General features: G+C 39.8%; 1 gene segment (V, D, J or C); it reads right to left on the reverse strand.

Moving 5' to 3' along the window:
- Nucleotides 1-5,481: 5,481 nt before the first annotated feature.
- LOC121692605 lies at nt 5,482-10,016 on the reverse strand. The segment is given in 3 exon segments: nt 5,482-5,879; nt 5,990-6,058; nt 9,905-10,016. Coding segments are annotated over 3 exon segments (474 nt in total).
- Nucleotides 10,017-15,449: the final 5,433 nt, after the last annotated feature.

A 15,449-nucleotide genomic window follows, 5' to 3' on the forward strand; every position in this document is an offset into this window, starting at 1 on the left:
TTCTCAGATATGTTCTGCATGGTAAATCTAGCTTTACAGGACCATGCTGTGAATGTGCGCCCCCTGCTGATATGGCATCTGAACATTTCTGTAAACTGTTGGTTTGTGCACTGAGTAGTAGTTACAGTATGGGATATGAATAGTGTAACCCAGGTTTACAAACTAACCTATAAGGACCCAAAATAATATAAATAATAATAAACATCAAAACAGTGTTTAGTTTATTGATTTATATTTTATTGAAACTAAGAAAGAAGTGACAACAGAAAATATGCATTGCAGATATTTGATTAAGAAGTGAATAAAAATTAACTCTATAGCTTTAAAATAGTATAGCTCATAGACTGTATATATACAGTCTATGGTATAGCTTTAATGACTAGGAAAATGTTAGAGCTCCCTCTACAGGATGTAGTGAGAGAAAACAGGGAATCGAAACTTAACTAAGAATTCGTCAGTCCAGAAAAGAAAGAGAACGAAGACGGAAGGAAAAAGAAGCGCTGAGAAAACGATAGAGTGAGAACATTAAAATAAACCAATTGCGACTAAACGACCTGGTTAAAGTCAGTTTAGGTCAAGATTTAAAGTATTATACTTTCAGATACCGTTTGTGTGAAACGAAACGTGCTGTTTAAAGCTACAGCCTTTTATGTTTTTTGTCTAATTGAGTGTTAGCTCCAGAGTATAGCCTGCATCGTCATTGACTAGCATATCTGTTTTGAGATTTTTCTTTTGAAGTTATTACATCAGTTATTACAACGTCAGTTTTCAGAAAATACTTTATTGAAGATTTGCCTTTCTCAGTTTGATTGAACGACACAAACTTTTATTGCTTTGAACTGAATGCTTCGTCTGACATGGACAACACATGTAACGACAACGACAAGATGGCGAGCCTACCCGACGAGACAAGATGGATTCTACTACACACAGAGGTTTAGCCCGACTGGAAGCGTAACGTTAACTAACTTTCTCTTTTTCCAGTTTCTCCATTTCTACAATAAGTAATACTTTTCAGTTCCTTGGATAAGACAGAAAAAGACTGTGATAGAAAACCGAACCTAACGAACTGAGAATTGACTGCTACTTGAAAAAAGATTGCTTTGTAAATGTGAACAGTGTTGCCAGATGCCAGCAAGGTTTTCCAGCCCAAAACCTCGTCAAAAACCGCGAGAATGCACAAAAAACCGCCCAAATTTGCTTTTGCTTGTTTCTCATTTAAACACATTAAAATCATTAACAAGCTTTAAAATGACCCATTTTTCGACTTAGCCTATCCAATTTCAGAAACAATATTCAATCAAATGAACGCAAAAGTAGGCTACACGGACGTCAGACTATTATTCTATAAGCTTATGTTACGGAAAATAATGCAATAGGCTAAACATAGACTATTAATCTGTCTGTTTAGTGTCAATAGACGCTTGGAACGAAAGCATTCAGTAGGCTAGCCTAACATAAAAACATTGAGTGGATATATGAAGAGTGTCGACTCTTTGCAGATGCAGTGCGTTCATAACTGGTGGGCCAACTGTAGGCTACACAAAACATATTTTCATAGGCCTACCCCAAATGTAGGCTAAAGGCTTGAGTTAAACTTGAGTCTGACACCTGTGATTTAGAACAATTAATTAATAACCTACCTAGGCGCTATATATTCCCTGACACAGGCAGTTAGGCCTAGAGTTTTCATGAAAATCGCGCTGAATAGGCTATTTAGGACAGTGTCAGTGCGCTCTTTGCAGAAGCAGTGCGTCCATGCATGGCAACTACACGCAAAAAATATTTTCATACGCCAGATATAGGCTAAAGGCAAACTTGAGTTTGACACCTGTAATTTAGAACAATTAGTAGGCCTACCTGACAGGCAGTTAATCCTAGTTTTCATGAAAGTCGCGTTGAACGAACAGGTGTGTCAGTGCGCTCTTTGCAGAAGCAGAACGTTCATGCATGGGCCATCTCTACACAAAAAAACATAGGCCTATGGCCCTAGGCCCTTCGTGAAAATCGCTTTGAGCAATTGTTATTAGGCCTAAAAATAATTAAAAAGTTCTAGTAGGCCTAGGCTTTGTCAAACTTCAACAACTGTCGGGCTGGACGGAACGTGGGCCGTAGTCCTATGTCAAGCCATTCGCGCAAGACCTGCGCACATCCATCAACCCTGAAAGAAGGGGTAAGTCCATCCTGTCTCGTAGGTAATCTTTCAGCAGTGTGCACATTCATGAAGAGATTGACTGTAATGACAAAATGCTCTTTGCCCACTTTGGCATATTGACATTGTCAGTCAGCTAGCTAAGTTTGAAAACCCCGCGAGCTGTGTGTTTGAATGGCGGTCTGCGCCAGAGTAGGGGTGAACCGGACTGAAACACTTTTTAATTAAACGTAATTTACAAAGACATCGTAAAACACTGAAAGCTAATATTTTGTCACAAGCAAACTACATCGGTCCTCTGTCAAATACAGTTGCATTTTCAGCTCTGAACAAAACCATTCAGGATTTATTTAAGGAGAAATCGAACATGCGTTTTGTTTCATTCGTCCCTCCAGACCGGGATAAATGAAACGACATGGGGGACGAAAGAAACATACAGCTTAAACTTCCCACAACTTCAATATTTGACAACATCATGAATGGTACTTGAAATATGTGTTAATTTGGATAAATTACTGCTGGGCTTTACTGTCTGCTGTGAATATCTAACAACTAATTGCGGTCATTGTGAAGCGCATATCTCGCGGTTATGGAAATACCATGCACTATGCCATTTATATGGCTAGAATACATGTTTCGATACATAAGGTGACGTGAGCTGAGAGTGTCTGTTGTGAGTTTAGGGGGGCACGTCAGCCAGAGGGTGTGTGAGTGAGTGAGAGACTGCTGCCTGCTGACCAGAGACGGTCGCTGGAAGAAGGGTCTGAAGTGCCTTTGTTTCGGCTACAAAAACCCGCCGAACTGATCCGAAACCAGCCCAATTTTTATACACCCGCCCAAACCCATTTTTGCCCGCAAAATAGATTGCAAAACCGCCCAATTGGGCGGGAAACCGCCCAATCTGGCAACCCTGATGTTGAATTGCTCCACATGTTCTATGTGGATTTGAATGTGCATTTTGATTTGAGGGTTTGAACAGAGGTTTAAATAATTCCAATAACTTGAATTTAAACTAAACTTTAATAGAGAATTTAGCTTACAGTAAAAGATTAAATTAGTTGTTCTACAAAATGGGAAATTAAAAGACAAATAGTTTTCTTTAAATAGGAATGAAACTAGAAACAAATAGGAAATAAATAGAAATTCAACAGTGTTAAAGTGAACTTATGCTACTAAATGAAAAGTTAACTGAAACAGAAAGGTTTTTGATTTGTGAACGATTATTTCCCGAGCTTTTGTACCCATGTATATAATTTTCATTTAACTAAAATTCTAAACTTGCTTTAACCGTGTGTGCTTGTGTTTTACTCTCTCCTGAAAAATACCTTAGATCTTCTGATGGCCCAGATTTGAAGTTAGTCTATTGTGTGACAATCAGTTGCACATTTAATGTAAACAAGTGTTACAATAGCTAACTATTTATTGGAGGTAAAAACAACAGTATAAGTATTATTAAGAGTATGTGGGATTTGTTATAGTGACTACACAAGGTACTGGTATGTAAGACCTTTAAGAATGTAGATGTCCATCAAAATTAGGAATACATACAATATAAAGTAAAATGTTTATCTAAGGGAACATATTTTAGCCATTAAAACACAACAGTGGCCAGTGAGGTCTGTATTGAGCTTCATTAATCACTTATTAGGTTTGTTTTACTGAATTCTCAAAAGTTTATTGATGATACATATACTATATTTCTGTCTGAAGCTTACTGTGATATAAGGATCAAAATAAAAAATCTATAGCCTCCAACTGTAAGGGTCCTGTCTTGTTTTGTTTTCCCTGTTACCCTCTGTCTGCCCTCAGTCTGTGTCGGTCATTAGTCATATTGTGTTGTGTTACACACGGTTTGTTCAGTTCTGATTAAAGGGTCTTGTAATTCCAAGATTGTGTTGCGGTGCGTTGCCTTGCCTTTCGTTTAGGTTCAGCTCTCCCCAGCTTACCGTGACACCAACACTGTCTGAATGTGAGGGGTTTTTGCTGTGCTGATAGGGTCATTATTCTGATGTGTAAACTAGCTGCACAATAATACAGAGCGGTGTCTTGTCCTGAAAGACTGCTCATTTCAATGGAGTTCTTTTTACTGGCACTGGCGTCCCCATGCAGCTTAGTATTGTTCTCAAACTTATCTTCATACTTTGGTGATGTTCCAAAAAGATAGGCCAGTAAAGTCATTTCTCTGTTCTGGGTTTGCCTGTACCACAAAATAACATAGCTTGAGTACGGTAGTTATGTTGACAGGAGATCTTCAGGAAAAGATTTCTAAGAGTTTGGTTGACCACAGAACTCAAAACACAACCTGTGAAGTGTACAAAATAAATTATGCCATGTTCTCAGTCAAAAGATCACCCTGTTCACAATTATGTTCTACATGGTCCATCTAGCTTTACAGGACCATGTCTGTTCTCAGATATGTTCTACATTCTACATGGTCCATCTAGCTGTACAGGACCATGTCTGTGAGTATGCACCCCCTGCTGATATGACATCTGAACTTTTTTCCCACAATGTTTTTGCAAACATCTATCTTCCGAATTTACAACTGTTGATTTTGTATGAGTTTCATGCAATTTTGCGAGTAGTTATGGGATGTGGATAACCAACCATTTCCTGAAGGAAACAGAATGGTAAGGTTTAGTAGATAAGCATTTGGGATTTCTTATAGTGATTACATGAGGTATGGAAGGCCTTTAAGAATAGGTTTTCATCGTAATTAGGAATACATACAAAATGAAGTCAAATGTGTTAATCTGAGGGGACATATTTTAGCCATTAGACCTAAAACATGACATGTGTTCATCTGTATTAGTAGCCAGTGAGGTCTGTATTAAGCTAATTATGACCGCCGCGTAGCGAAGGATTTTTTTTTCTTTTCGCATGTCCAAATTTCCGTCAAGGATTCCCAGGACACTGTAAGACCGGGGTACACGAAACTTGGTGGGCATGTAACCCCACATGGGTAGCATGGAACCTCCTTTTTTTGTTTTGATCTGTAGCCCCCCCACTGGACTGGACCCCCCGAAAGGAGGGTAGGGCAGACACAGTTTTCTGTGAATATCTCGATAACCGTAGGGTTTAGGAGGACCATTTTTTTTTTGTATGTTGATCTCAAAGGGCCATGTCAACCCATTCCATAACCACTCATTTCATGTATAGCGCCACCTAGTTATCTATTCAGCTTGTATTTACTACGCTGTTGAGGTTTACTAGTATATGTGATACAGTAGAAACATATGTATTACTGAAGCATACTATAATATGCATACTATAATATATATATATAACCATCATTTCACACATTTGATGGGAAGAAGATAGAGCCCACAACGCTGTAACCAGTGTGACGGTGGTAATGATCAGCTGTCATGGCTGATGGAAATCAGTTTTTGTGAAGAGAGCACAGGATGTATGGCACTGTGCACACTGGCTGCACAATAATACAAAGCACTGTCATCTGAAGACAGGTTCTTTATGGTGATGAAGCTCTTTTCGTTTACACCAGAACTCCCATTTAGTTTAATGTTCTGTTCAAATGGTTTCTCTTTGTTTTTAATTGTTCGAAAGACATATCCAAGCAGTGTCATTCCTCTGGCCTGGGGTTGTTGATACCACAGGATTACATTATAGCCTGAGATGTTGTGTGAGCATTGGAACTCGGCAGAATCCTCTCGGTTCTTAAACATGTCAGGAGGAGTCTGGCTCACACCAGTTGTCATTGCAGAATCTGTAACAAGTTGAGATACAGTGGTCAGAATAGTGACGATGTTCTGAAAATAAGATGAAAATAAACGGGTTTCCTCAATGAAAAGGATTTCAATACATGAAAAGAAATACCCATAATCCATAGCAGTACGGAGAAGCTGGTGATGTGAGATGCTACCATGTTGTTGCTGAACTGGAACACTGCAGAACAGAGAGAGACAAAAAGAAACGATGAGGAGGTGGAGCAGAACAGAGGAGGGGAACAAGAGCGAGAACATTACGGATAGAGGGAGAGAGGGAACAACTTTATACACAATAATACACACAGAACATTTATGTCATTGCCAAACTGGACTTAGTTTCTCATTCTTACTCCTTAGTGTTAGTGGTGCAATAGGAATATGATAGTGTTTTGGAGACCTTTGAGAGTGTAAGTTTTTGTAGAAGGGAGGGGCAAAGAGATGCACTGTGCATAACTAGCAGCACAGAAGTACACAGCAGAATCAGCCGGTTTTAGTTTGTTTAGATGAAGGAACGCATCATTTCTCCCGTCACCCGTCACACTGAAGTTTTTTCCGGTCATTTCAATTGTTGGGAAATCAAAACGCACATATCCAATAAGTTTTAATGCTGGATCTCCTTCTAGTTGTTGGTACCACAAAATTGTGTCATAACTGGTTATGTTATGACCAGTGATGTAGTACTCGAGTCCGGTCTCGGACTTGAGTCCGGTCTCGAGACCGATTTCTGCTTTCTCGGACTCGACTCGGACTTGTTCCTTCAAAGACTCGGTCTTGACTCGGTCTCGGACCACAGTGGGAGGAGAAGGACTCGTAATTTCAGACCGAGTCCTCGAGACCAATGCATTTTTTATGTTCATATCAAAAAATCAAAATGAAATTTCACGGCGGCCGTCTTTGGCCTTGGTGCCCCCTTCTTTCAATATTCTGCTTTGCGTCCGTTTAATAGCGATTTTTATTTAGCCTATAGCCTGTCAAAATAATCTTAGCATCACAGCGCAAACTAATTCAGTTTTACACAGTGGAGAAAATGACAGCGCATGGCAAGACAGAAAGTGCGTCCAAATTCACCCATTCTTCTCAGTTGAAATACTCGCAATCGCTAAGCCTACTCATCACACAGGCACATGTATCACATCACATGAAAGAACTTTTTCTCAGCTTTTAAACAATGTTAGCCGCTAATTGCTGTGGTGAACGGTTCGCGTTCGCGAACGGTTCGCGACAAACCATATATCAGAATAAACAGCAGACCTTACCGAACACAAAGGTGTAAAGCAGTCCCCTGTACAGTAAGCCGTTCCAGAGTATTCCGGTTAAATTAAAAATGTAATCTGCAGCAAGGTCTACATTCATGTCTCCAACTTTGGTCTTTAGGTTTCAAAATGTGTTTAAATCGTTCTTCATGATTTCATAACAAGCCAAATACAAATTAAATGTTACAAATATTGCCTAGATATAGGTAACAGTGTTGCACGGTCTGCCCGAAATTCCGCGGTCACCCGCGGTTATGAGTCATAAACAAAATATTTGAATGATATTCGGGTCATTTGCGGGCGGGTCAGTTAAAATTAATTAAATATATATTTTCTACAAATAGGCCTTAAAATATCACGAGAAGGCTAGCTAGCATCAATACAGTAAAGCATCAATACAGTAAAGTCAACAGTAAAGAAGCTGAAGACGCGAGTTAAAATAATAAAGACACCCCTTCAGGAAAAGCGATATAGGCTATGGGAAATATTGGGAAACGTTCTTAAAGAAGATGACAGTAGTACAAGTTTCTTGTACTATGGTATATGGTCTATGTAGGCCTACTTCTTGCGAAGCCATTTAAGTATGACAGCCAAAACGGGCAGCCTACAGGAATAAATGTTATGGCACAGACTACACAGCCATATCTACCCGTATAGGTTCGCGCATTCATAAAAGTTACCTTAGTTCGTTGTGTTTGTGACTTTAAACAGTGGATTTGCTTTAGTAAAGCTTTGTGCTTCATTCAGCATTATAAACCAGTTCTTACGCTAACGTTTTGACCAGCAATGTATCTCTCTTGCCTACCTTGCCTCACCATTTCTGTTTTCGAAAGAAAGATGTATGTCCATGGCCTTCAAATCTTATCCTAGTGTTCTAATCCTTGGTGGTTGCGTGCGTGCTTGCGCTCTTATTCTCATTCTCTGTCCTGCGCAAACATTATGTCCTGCATGCCTACTGCGTGTAGTTCTACTGCATAAAGTTTCGCAAATAAATTAGTTTGTTTTACAGAAATGGCCTACTGTCACACTGTATACGCACGGGTATAACCAAAAGCACACATTTTGTAAATAAGCGGGTCGGATCGCGGGTCGGGTATAATTTTGTCCTAATTAATATTCGCAGTCCGAGTTGCGGTTGATTAAAATATCGGGCGACCGCGGGCCGCTTGTGACCAAACCCGCGTAACACTGATAGGTAAATATTAAAATCAGAGGATATACAGCTGAGTAAGAGTTTGTGAAAGGAGTCTTAATGATCAAAAAATGCTAAGCATGCATCAAGGTTGCATCAGTTTCTTAAAGCTGAGCTGTGCTTAAATTGTTCAATACATGATTCCATAACAGGCCAAATATAAAATAAATATAAATATTAAATATAGCCTAGACATCTAAATATTAGATGATCAGATGATTTTCTATGTAATATGTCATGTTTCATGTTTTTGTAATGTTTCATACAGTGATTCAGGTCTGCTGCTGTGAATAGGCTAAATACAACTTTGATTATTTTTATAGCCTACTACTGTATAGTTAACTTTGGCCTTGGTGCCCTGACATGTGGCCTTTGTGCCCCCCACCAAATATGCCCAACTGAAGGCCAAGTGGCCTTGCCCCTAAAATGGTGAAATTCCAAGCCTGGGCCTAACTGTTGATTATTAATTGGGATGATATTAAATCATATGAAAACTGACATGTTTTTATGGTCTTGGTCTCGACTTGGTCTCGACTCCTAAAGGACTCGGTCTCGACTCGGACTTGCTTCCTCAAAGACTCGGTCTTGACTCGGACTCGACTGTATTTGAAAACCAACGGACTCGGTCTCGACTCGGTCTCGACCCTTCAAAGACTCGGTCTTGACTCGGACTCGGCATAGGCGGTCTCGTCCCCATCACTAGTTATGACTGCAGTTCAGCTGAACAGAATGTCCAGGCTGCGTTAAAAGATCACGGGGAACCTGATGAGCTTGTTGACTGTCAGACAATGCTGTGGAAATAGATACAGGACATGTTTACCTACAGTAAAATCTCAACAAACAGAAACTTGTAAAATAACTCAGATGTAAGTATATAACTGAATACCTGCTACCCAAATGGTAAGCGTAGCAAGTTGGATGAGAAGTATATTCATCATGTTGTTAACCCACAAGAGTAACTGGTGTGCAGATGCACAGAGAACTTAGAAGGCAAGAGGTGACATCATCATGAAAGAGTTCAATAATGATGTCAATTGAAAGAGGAGTCACTTAAAATAAACCACAGGTTTACCTTCACATTGTGCATAATCTTTCAAACCATTTAAAGCAAATTGAAAAGTAAAAGACAGGATCTAGGTAATTAACATATATAATGATATTATGTTATGTATATTTTATTCATGATGCAATATAGTCATGGGAAATTAACTAGATGTACTGCAGAGCGGTACAAAATATGACCGCCGCCCAGTCCAGCACATTTTTTCCAGAAAAATAAGATATGCTTGTAAATTGTGTTAATTTCCTACTTTGTTCCATTTTTGTGTGTTTGTAATTGAGTGTGTGCAGAGTGTGTGGTTGTGTTTGTGTATATGTGTTTTGTGTGAAACATGAAATGCATATCACTGCACACTTTTTCTGCATTTGTTTACATGGCTACACCTTGTGTCAACATCTAATAATCTAATAATAAACATGCTAAAATACACAGACAACACATGGCTTGTGCCTCAGAAAATATTGCCAGTATTAGATGTAGAAGCATTTACACTTTTTCACACTAAAAAAGATCACTGACCTTGAAGAGGGTTAGTGTACAAATCATAATTGAGCATGGGCAAAGACTGACCATGCCATGTAGGGCCATGCACTCCTATCTGTATCAAATTTGAGAGGAACAGAAGGTGGGACCAAAGATACTGGGTAGTGAGTGAACTGAGAGAGATGAGAGAGAGAGGTTGTGAATGTGCACCCCCTGCAGAGCTATCTGAGCATTTGTGCAAACTTATCCTCATAGTTTGATGATCCTGCAAACAGATATACTAGCAAAGTCATTTCTCTGTTCTGAACTCAAAACACAACCTGTGAAGTATTAAGAACAAAATGAATATTAATTTTAGAAAATGTGTATGTCCCTCATGCCATCACCTGTGTGTGTCACTTGGATAACTGCCCCATTGTTGCCATGTGTTAGCCTGACGAGCCAGACCCACATTAAAATGTAGGGTCTGGGCACTCACCGTTCGCAGTGCTCAGTCCGAGGGGCGGGATAATCAGTTGTCTTTCAAATTCCCTCTGCACGCAATAGGACAGCGGCAGCGCTATGAGTCCCATGCGTTTCCCACCAGCGGAGCTAGTTGGCTAGTTCAAACGTTTGCCAACTTAATAAAAGCTTAACTCGTGTCACACTGTTCGCCAACAGAAACATCCATCTTATTTGTTTTCAAGTAGCAGGGAATTCAAGCCAAACCGTTGCAACTCTGCCATCAATCATTATGTTAAGCCCATCTATCGACTCTATACACGATTTCATTGGTCTGATTGAGTTTTGATTTCTGGAGCTCACAAGCCAACGGAGAGTTGCTAGACTAGCCCTGGCACCAAATGTAATTTGCTGCCGCTAGGGGCGCGTCTAGATTTCTAGGCTAGCCCTGTGTGGTTTATTCATTGGATAATGTTTTAGTTTCATTAGGGACCGGTACAGTGGTTTAATGCAGGTGTGAACACTGCTGGTGTTATTGTAAGGGGGAGAGGAGACCTGTAGCACTGTGCTTTGCTTGCAGCGCAGAAATACACAGCGCTGTCTTCAAGTTGGACCGGTTTCAGGAAATAAAGACTGCTGTTTTTACTCCCATCCCCAGACATCTGGAGGTGTTTATATGAATCTTCCATAGTTACAGTGGAGTAGTGCACGTATCCAATGAGATCAAGACCAGCAACTTTAGCAGTTTGCTTGTACCACAAAATAACTCTGTAGTCTGTAATTTGATGTTGACAGTTCATTGACACATTGCTTCCTTGTGGTTTTAAAAACTCAGGTGGACTCTGTTGAACGTCATAACTTTGTCCTGTTGAATGGAATGGATAACAAGTTCAAAAACGATACAAAACAAAAAATAAATCAACTATGACAAACAATAACAATAATTTATTTTCTTGAGAATAAAGTGTTATACCTTTAACCCATAGTGGAATTAGAGTCAGGTGGATGAGGAGGCCTCGTATCATGTTGACACATGAGAGCTGCAGACACCAAAGACACCCAGTACAAATGGAGGAAGTGCTTCTGTTGAGTCACCAGCAGAGTTAAACCACTCCCCGTCAATTCTTTTTTTGTTATGTTTTTGGCCTTTTTTACTGATACAAGACAGTGAAAAGTGACAGAAAGCAAGTGGGAGAGAGGGGGAGAGAGATACTGTAGGGTGGGATCAGTGGGCACCTATATGGAGATATAATTGGTGCTTAAGTGACGAGCACATTTAACTGCAGTTTTTGCACGCACACACTAAAGCAGGGGTGGGCAACTAATTTCCCCAAGGGGCCACATGACAAACTGGGACTGTTGAGGAGGGCCGGACCCAAAATACCGAACTCAAGTCTGAACTCAATTCTGTCCAATTCTATTCTGTTCTTGTATAACATTAAGTAAATCATATGGTTTTGTTTACTACTCGTAAGAACAGATGAAAATGTGAGGGAGACCAAGGAAAAACAGCAATAGGCTATTTAATCTATGTCCAGTATTTAATCCTCATTCTCGAAAATGATTTTTTGACATTGACATTTTTTTTTCAGTTTTCAATGGCTGATATAAAAAAGTACTACAATATCTATATAATTAGGCTAGGCCATGAAAATGTGAAGGAGTCAGTACAACCATAGGCCTGTGTCACCATTTCATCAACACTCAGCAATATTTCATCATTAAATCATTACCATCATTAAATTAACTCTATGCAGAATTAGACTATGAAAATGTGAAGCAGACAATAGTAGGCTGTCATTAGTTAATCAACATGCACAAAGAAAACTATTTAAAAAATGTAGGCTATGTTTTTGCTTTAACTTTATGCACAAAACTGTGATTGGTCAACCCGCCCTGTGTGTTGAGCCGGCTGCTTCAAGCAACCTGTGGGTAGTAGCATCATACTAGTTTGCTAACATAAGCTTTGCAAATAAACTCAGACATATTTTGGTTGCAGTGACGGGGTTATCCGAATGTAAACTGTCTATCTGCCAGTAACGTTTTGAAATTACTGTAACACTTCGTATCTCCAACAAACAGCAGGAGTTCTTTCTGACAACCTTTGCGGTGGTGAGCGACGCAGACATAAGAGACACAAAACTTTGAAAGGTTTACGCCGACTTAAAGGCAACTGCATTGTGTCGACGCAGAAGCATAAATTCTATTCACCAGCACATCAGTGAGGGTGTTTATTTACATCGTATGCATCCACTATACAAATAGCAGTCGCTTTCAAAATAAAAGCAACGATATTGATTTGCGAGCATTATCTCTATGCTAGGCTCTTGACTATTGTTCTTTCACGGACCTTACGCGGGCCGGTCAGGGAAAGCCCACGGGCCGGATGTTGCCCATATGCACTAAAGGCACAAATGTATGACAGCAAATTTGAAGTCGTACATTTTTTTCCCCTTGTAAACACAAAATAGGGGCTACGGGTTCACATATCCTATCCTGTGCATCAAAAATTCCAAGAGTCAAGCACAAGACACTTTTGCTACAATTGTTGCAGCGCAGTTGGGGCAAATTACATACATTTATGACTTGTTTATGACACGTTCATGACAGTGTCATGTCAGTCTTATGTCTATACTGTCAAGTAAAGTGTAACCGATATCCCTCCTCAAAGTCATGTTGACACTACTTTCTATAGGCTAATCAATGCAAGTCAATGGGTGGATTACGGTCTATGAATAGATGGCGCCATTCAATGTTAGACATTTCAACAATTTCTACAGTACTTTACTTCATATCAGTAAAATACTTTAAATGATTACTTCAGTTACTGTAAATATGGGGATTTATGTGTGATAAGTGTGGTAAGAAACCAGTTTTTTTTTAAATTGTGGTAGGTTACCAGGTTACTTAGATAAATATTTGGGATTTGTTATAGTGAATAATAATGTGGGATTTCATGAAAAATAGGAATACATACAATATAAAATAAAATATTTTAATCTGAGGGGACATAGCCTATTTTCAGTCATTAGACCTAAAACATGACATGTGTCTGTCTGTATGTGTATATCACTCATTTCATCATTTGTGCAATAATAATGTTCTAGTTTCATTTAGGGAGTGTTACAGTGGTTTAATGCAGGTGTCAAACACTGCTGGTGTTATTGTAAGGCGGAGATGAGACCTGTAGCACTGTGCTTTGCTTGCAGCGCAGAAATACACAGCGCTGTCTTCAAGTTGGATCGGTTTCAGAAAATAAAGACTGCTGTTTTTACTCCCATCCCCAGACACCTGGAGGTTTTCATATGAATTTTCCATATTTGGAGTCTGAGAGGAGTACACATATCCAATGAGATCAAGACCAGCAACTTTAGTAGTTTGCTTGTACCACAAAATCACCAAGAAGTCTTTAATTTGATGTTGGCAGTTAAATGACAAATTGCTTCCTTGGGGTTTTAAAAACTCAGGAGGACTCTGTTGAACGTCATAACTTTGTCCTGTTGAATGGAATGGATCACAAGTTCATAAATGATACAAAACAACTTTGTCATGGAGAAAAACAATAACAAAATGCATTTCTTGAGAATAAAGTCTTATACCTTTAACCCATAGTGGGATTAGAGTCAGATGGATGAGGAGGCCTCGTATCATGTTGATACATGAGAGCTGCAGACATGGATGTTACTGACACCAAAGACACCCAGTACAAATGGAGGAAGTGCTTCTGCTGAGTCAGCAGTAGAGTTAAACCACTCCCCGTCTTCTTTTTTTTGATACATTAATTAGGACCTTTTGCTTTATTGATACAGGACAGTGAAGAATGTCAGGAAGCAAGTGGGAGAGACACGTCAATGTTTCAACATTTTACAACGTCATTTCACACATTTGATGGGAGGAAGATAAAGCGAGCCATGTACACATCACCCTTTTAGTCAACCCAATTAACATATATAATGATATTATGTCAATTATTATGACCGCCGCGCAGCGAAGCGGCGGTCATATAGGTTTAGTCAGAATTTTTCTTTTTTCTTTTTTCTTTTTCGCATGCCCAAATTTCCGTCAATGATTCCCGGGACACTGAAAGACCGGGGTACACGAAACTTGGTGGGCATGTAACCCCACATGGATAGCATGGAACCATCGTTTTGATCTGTAGCCCCCCCGCTGGACTGGACCCCCCGAAAGGAGGGTAGGGCAGACACAGTTTTCTGTGAATATCTCAAAAACCGTAGGGTTTAGGAGGACCATTTTTTTTTGTATGTTGATCTCAAGGGGCCATGTCAACCCATTCCATAACCACTCATTTTATGTATAGCGCCACCTAGTTAAACACAAAAAAGTAAAAATGAGGTGTTGTAATTGAAGGTATCTGTGACCTAACATAGTCAAAACTGCACGAAATTGGAATTGTAGGATCATTATGACACCCTCTGTATGCACGCCAAATTTTGTGGAATTCCGTTCATGGGGGGCCACACAATAAATTAATTTATGTTACTATACACCAACTGGCCTGTAGGTGGCCGGAGACAGTTTTCTGTGAATATCTCGATAACCGTAGGGCCTAGGAGGTCCACCTTTTTTATGTATGTTGGTCTTAAGGGGGCATGTCAACCCATCCCATTACCACTTATTTCATGTATAGCGCCACCTAGTTAAAAATTAAAAAGCAAAAAATTAGGTGTTTTCATCACAATATCTCTGGCTGACAAGGTCAAAACTGCACGAAATTAAAAGTGTAGGATCATTATGACACCCTCCGAATGCATGCCAAGTTTTGTGTACTTTCGTTCATGGGGGGCCTTACAATAAAATAATTTATGTGTACATTTAGTGACGTACACCAACAAGGATTCCCGGGACACTGAAAGACCGGGGTACACAAAACTTGGTGGGCATGTACCCCCACATGGATAGCATGGAACCGTCATTCTTCGTTTTGATCTGTAGCCCCCCCGCTGGACTGGACCCCCCGAAAGGAGGGTAGGGCAGACACAGTTCTCTGTGAATATCTTGAGAACTGTAGGGCCTAGGATGACCAATTTTTTCCGTATGTTTGCCTCCAGGGGTCATGTTAACCCATTCCATGTGCACACATGTGCATAAACAGATACACACGCACACACATACATTTACA

The sequence above is a fragment of the Alosa sapidissima genome, chromosome 19 (genome assembly GCF_018492685.1).
Source record: "Alosa sapidissima isolate fAloSap1 chromosome 19, fAloSap1.pri, whole genome shotgun sequence".
Classification (NCBI taxonomy): Eukaryota; Metazoa; Chordata; class Actinopteri; order Clupeiformes; family Clupeidae; genus Alosa; species Alosa sapidissima.